This window comes from Lactuca virosa, chromosome 3, assembly GCF_052849685.1.
Source record: "Lactuca virosa cultivar CGN04683 chromosome 3, Lactuca_virosa_CGN04683_v6, whole genome shotgun sequence".
Taxonomy (NCBI): Eukaryota; Viridiplantae; Streptophyta; class Magnoliopsida; order Asterales; family Asteraceae; genus Lactuca; species Lactuca virosa.
This window is the reverse complement of record NC_136428.1, coordinates 351930670-351936830: the sequence shown is the minus strand read 5'-3', so window position 1 is coordinate 351936830 and position 6161 is coordinate 351930670. Positions and strand designations below refer to the sequence as shown.

General features: G+C 31.2%; 1 protein-coding gene across 1 annotated transcript; it reads right to left on the bottom strand.

Moving 5' to 3' along the window:
* Positions 1 to 1520: 1520 nt before the first annotated feature.
* LOC145167566 (uncharacterized) lies at positions 1521 to 5852 on the bottom strand. Its single transcript, XM_079086782.1, has 8 exons — positions 5500 to 5852; positions 5045 to 5140; positions 4869 to 4952; positions 4349 to 4509; positions 3830 to 3947; positions 3570 to 3705; positions 2999 to 3177; positions 1521 to 1995 (listed from the first exon to the last, which is right to left on the bottom strand). The coding sequence occupies exons 1-8, from the start codon at positions 5743 to 5745 to the stop codon at positions 1756 to 1758; spliced, it is 1260 nt and encodes a 419-aa protein (XP_078942908.1). The 5' UTR covers positions 5746 to 5852; the 3' UTR covers positions 1521 to 1755.
* Between the last annotated feature and the right edge of the window lie 309 nt (positions 5853 to 6161).

Here is a 6161-nt window from a genome sequence, read left to right as displayed (position 1 = left end):
GAAGCCGAGTATATTGCTGCCGTTGAAGCTGGGAAGGAGCTTATATGGATGAAACGGTTTCTTCAAGAATTAGGCTTTCCACAAGAAGATTACATCATTCATTGCGATAGTCAGAGTGCTATGGACCTGAGTAAGAACTCGATGTACCATTCCCGTACAAAACATATTGATATACGTTATCACTGGCTTAGAGAAGCAATTGAGGGACGAGAATTGAAGTTGTTAAAGATCAACACCAATAACAATCCTGCAGACATGTTGACAAAGGTGGTGACACAAGAGAAACACAGACTATGTGCTGACATAGTTGGGATGAGGATTGTTGGACGGAGACTGGAGGGGGAGATTTGTTGTGTTCCAGCCTCCAAAGCCTCCAAAGCTACAGTAGCCATCATTGTTGACAAAATGAAACCTACGGGACAAGTTTTTCTTCCCACCCTATGATGAACACAATTAATATACGCAACTACAATGGTGGCTGCCAAGACTATAAATAGAGACTTCATTCTTCAGTTGTATGCATCCCAAAAACACAGAGAAACAGATAGTATAACACTTAGAGTGAGAGTGTTAGTGAGAAGGTTGGTTTTTTGTAATAGTTGAGTGTGAGAGTTGCTCCTCCTATTGTAATTCTATTTTCGTGTTTAATAGAAGAGTTTTCTGACCCCAACAATATAAAAGCAGTGTTACAATTTATAAGTTTTTCCTTTTTTGAACGGCAATTATAATTTATAAGTATTTAAAAAAGCAGTATAAAACAGTTCAAAACTATATCAGTCCTTATATGATCACTAATTGGTCTATACATCATAGAAATTAAATATCCTCCTACCTATTTTAGATGGTGACAAGTGTCGTTAAATTTAATTTAAATTTGATTGAAATGTTAAATTTGTATGCTTGTCATTATCTTAAATAGATAGGAATAAAAATAGAAACAAAAGGTAGGAGGATATTTAATTTCTCTACTCATATTGTAACTAAAACCTTTTATTTTCAGCAAGTGTAAGAGGGATTGGTCATTTTGACAACGTTGTAGGTACTTGGAAGTAATAATAAGACTCATTATTTTCCTCCTATTTTACAATTTCAATTCAGCCTCACATTATTTTCTTCTATTTTCCATCACTTCCCTTGACCTTAGAAAATAAGGTCACACATCACCTTTCACTACTAATTTAAATGAATATATAACAATTATAATCTAATTATACTAATAGGATAAATAATAAAAAAGGAAATATTTTATTAATTCAAAGTATATAAAAATATTACATAAAAATTAAAATGAAACTAAAACATAACAATAATTAAAACAAGTCTAGTTGCTATATTTTGTTAGACAAGAAACCAAAAAAAAAAAAAAAGATAAAACGACACAAAGATTTAACATGGCTCCGGAGGACTCAAGTAAAATATTATAATTTGGAAAATGATACCTTAATAAGAAAAAAAAAATCGGAATTATAATGTTGTAACAAAAAGAAACGAAAGTAGAATACTTGTAATACACAAATATATAGAAGTACATTAATTGATATTTCTTTTCTTTAACCCATATTAAACTGGGTAGATTCTCCAAACATTTAAAAGTACAAAGACTAATTTTGAGATTAACTTAAATGACAATTTTGGTTAATCACTTTTGTACTTACACAACGGTTAAAAGAATCAAATAAGACATTTACAAACCTATATCACAACAAAATCTCAACAATTAATCCGAAAAGGTGACAAAAAATAAAGCCTTGAAGTCTAAAAAGTTGTTGGGTCTTTGTATCTCTTGAAGATAGTTTCGATATCTGTCATGACATCGGGTGATAAAGGTCTCTGAGTTGTTAAAAAAGCATCAATATCTTCTTTTAATTGTTCAACGGATGTTGCACCAATGATTGTGCTTGTCATGAATGGACGATCTCTCACAAATCCAAGTGCCAGCTCAACCGGACTTAAACCGTGTTTCTTCGCGACTTCAATGTATTGTGTCGTAGCTTCCTATATAATATAATAGAAACTAGAAAATATCAAATAAACCGAATTTGTAGTAGACTTGATTTTTTATAAAAAAAAAAAAATAAGGCATAAATGTAATATCTTAGACATAGTGTATGAAATTTTTTCTACTATTTGTAAAATATTTACCCTTAGGCTGTGTTTGGCAAACCACAACTAGCTGATTTTTCGAGTTTTTTTTTTAAATTGTCATATATGGCAAACCAAAAAGTAGCTTATAAGCTAGCTTTTTAAAAAGCTACTTAGACTAGCTTTTTATGAGTTTTTTTAAAATTTTGCAAATATACCCCTTAATTAGATTCTTTTAAATGTCCTTTTATGTCGTTTTATATTTTTCAGCTAGTTTTACCAAACATTATTTTTTTATCAGTTAGCTTTTCAGCTACCAACTAGCTTTGTATTGAACAACTAGCTTTTCAGCTAGTACGCCAAACATAACCTTAGTCTACGCTTGTTACCCGTGACTAGCCTGGATGGGACTAAACAAGCTTTCTAGAGCTATTTTGTTGATCCAAATGAGGAGGGTATTTCCGTCTTTTTTAAAAGACAAGAGATCGAGAGTGAGTATGTGCCACACCTTTCTTGGGCGGGAACAAAATTGCAATTTGCAATCTTTGTCCCGCCCAAAAAGGTGGAACAAGATAGACATGGACCCACTCTTGATCTCTTGCTGGTAAAAAAGACGTATATACCCTCCTCATCCTCATCATCAAAATAGTCCTAGAAAGCTTGTCCAACGCCTTCTAATCCATGTCTCGTGTAACAAACACAGCCTACGTGAAGACAAGAAGAAAATTATGGACTTTTGTAAATATCACAAATTTTGATTGCAATGATGATAATGGGCAATTAGGTAAATTTGACATGTTTGTACTCCTGAAAGGAAAGTGAAATAATAGTTAAAGAAATAATAGGTATTATGGGTAAAGAAAGAATTGTCGAATGAAAATAATATAATAAAAGTTAAAATGATGAAGAAAAATACCTTTGAAATGGATTTATTGTATCTTTCCATGTATCCAGGGAAAAGCTGAAGCCTTCCTTTTTTAGAAGCTTCAGATTCAGAATCCAAATACTTTCCAGTTAAAGATCCACCAGCCAATGGAGAATAACAAAGTAAACCAACATTGCAGTTATATGGATGACATACTTCAACAAGATCAACTGCAAAAATCAAAAAAAAAAAAGAAAAATGATTTTGGAATTGGAATTTGAAGAAATTGAAAAGGTAGGATATGGAATGGAATTTATTTCCATTCCTTTGTATGTTTTTGTTTGGTTTTGTAAATCTGTGACAGGGTTTATAGTGTAGATAATGACAAATGACAGATTTGCCCTCTTTAGATTTCTTGTTCCCGAAACTTTTATCAAATACTAGTAAATTGAATTCCATGAGTTTATAGAAAGAAAATTGTAGGAATTAGTAAATTCCATAGTCATTTGCAATCAAACGTTGGAATGGAATTAAATTCCAATTCCAGCCAACTTCTAACAAATCCAACAAACAAAAATAATCAATCAAAGTAATAACAATAAATTAAAAGTCAACAAACTACCTTCAAACTTGCATCTTACTAACAAACTATAACTGTTTTGAATGCTAACAATCTTTGGAAGTCCTTCAGCTTTTGCAGCATTAATGAATTCCATTACTCCATATGAAGTTTCATTTGAAACACCAATGTACCTCACCTACACATACAAATAACTAATTATTAAAAAAGATTACAAAAAAAAAGAGACCCAAGTAGTAGTTTTGATTCAAAAATCTATAAAGTGAAAGTGAAATAAAGAAAGTGTATCATTTATTCATTACCTTTCCTTCATTAATGAGTTCTTGAAAGGCTCTAAGTTGTTCAATAAATGGCACACTTTGCCTCCATTTGGAAGGATCATAAAAGAACTCACCAAACAATCCCACATATCGATCTGGCCTGGAGAGAAAAAAAATAATAATAATAAGGGCAAATTTGTAAAAACATGTGAAATTCCCTATATTGTAATCCATATAAGACTTGAGGAAATATTTAAGTAAATAAACATTAGTTCCCTAATGTTTCATTAAGATTTACAGAGTGTTCACATGTATGCATTTCATAAGCACAAAGCATATCTATTGGTTACTTTGTTAATGATTCATTTGTACAATTTGGTCCTTCAACTTTAAAAATTATGCATTTTTAGTATGATGTTTTGTATGTAATATATATGGGAAAGCTATTCCAATGCATATATGTGTTATATTTCTATAGATGTATGTGTAATATTTTTATAATGCATGTATAGAACTTTTTCTATACATTTCTATAGTAGGAGGAATATATAGGAAACTAACCAATGAATTTGTAATAAGTCAATGTAATCAGTATTCAAACGTTTCAAGCTTTTCTCCACACTTTCTTTAATATTTGCAGTATCAACCCTAAGAACTTCTGCATTGTCTCTTATGTAACTTAATCTATCTGAGTATCCAGACACTTTAGTGGCTAATATAATCTGAAATATACAAATGCCCAAAGTGGAAATAAACAACATTATAAGATAATGGAATGAAACTCAATAAGAAAACTTAAAAATATGAAACTCAATAATCGAATGTTCTATACATTGATTTAATTATAGTTATTGAAGTTTTTATATACAAAAGTTAAAAATTAATCTTATTAAAAGGTTTTTAAAACCCACATACAATTATAGTAAAAACTTAATTATTTTAACAGGTTATTAAAACCCAAATACGATTCTAGTGACTTCTAGAAAACAAAACTTTGATAAAATTAAAATCGTAAAACTTTTTAAAAGATTGTGTTATTAAAATAATGATACAAAGAGACTGAAAATAGAGAAAAGTATACTTGGTCACGAGGTCGAGATTTCAGCCACTTTCCAATATAAACATCTGTTAGTCCTTGTGTCTCCTTCTTCATTGGAATTGGATACTTTGAAAGCATGTAGCAGTTCAAATTAGTCAAATAATCACTTGAGAAGGAAGATCCGAAAATCATATAACTACTGAATGATTATTTCTTACCATTTCTGCAGTGTCTAGAGTATTAATCCCATGTTCCACTGCGTAGGAGAGCATTTCATGAGCCTCCTTCTCGGTGTTCTGTTCCCCAAATGTCATCTGGAGATTTAGCATGAAATAGCAATTATCAGAAAGAAAAGAATTTAATTCCAATATATATATAAGCTGAACACTTGCAAGAATCAATTGTCTACGGATATACGCTGAAAACCACATTTGAATGGGATTTAAGTTCATAAAAACGAAAGAAAGCAATGCGAACTGAATATTTTGATGAAAAAGAAGGAACTACAGACGAAGTTTTGTATCCCCAGATGTCAAAACTAAAATTTCTAGGGCAAATACAAAAATGCAGATACATTGATAACCCACAAGAATACCTGAACGAGAGTTAGGTTCATAGAAACTGTAGGAAGAAGGAGAATTGGGAAATTTTATGAAAAAAATAAGGAACTCACAGTGCCGAAAGTAATTTCACTGACTACAAGATTGGAATCCCCAACTTGATTATACTGCATTGCGCTCCTTTGTGGTTGTGCCATGGCTGTGATAGTGGTGGCGAACTTCTTTTTGTTGAAGAAATTCCTAACGGAAGATGGAAATGAGAAGTAAGAGGTGGAGGTGGAGGCATTGAGAGACGAAATGCAGCTGTTGTTGTTGTTGGAGAAGAGGGGTTGAATTATAGGCGAAGAAGATGAAGCCATTGGAAATTAAGTCGATTGTGCAGATTGGTGGTTATTCGTTAGTTTTCGCGGCCATTTGGATGAAGGAATTGGATAGACTTGGGAACTACACAATAGCCGGGGTGGGATTGTGCAGACATGTTTATTCGTTAGGTGTAAATAGAAAATAAATATAATTAAGTTGACAATAAAAAAAAATATTATTTTATAAAACTAGGCTTTAATCAAACAAAAAACAAGTTATTAAATAAATTAATTGTAAACACACTCCGTTTCATTTAAAATAAATGTTAAATTTATTTTAAATAGTTAAAAAGAATTATTTATTGGGTTTTTGACATTGAAATATCGATGAATTTACACATTTAATCAATCAGTAGATTCTTAGTTTTAGCTGTTATGATAAATAGGAGCTAGACCCCAAACTAACATTTTCC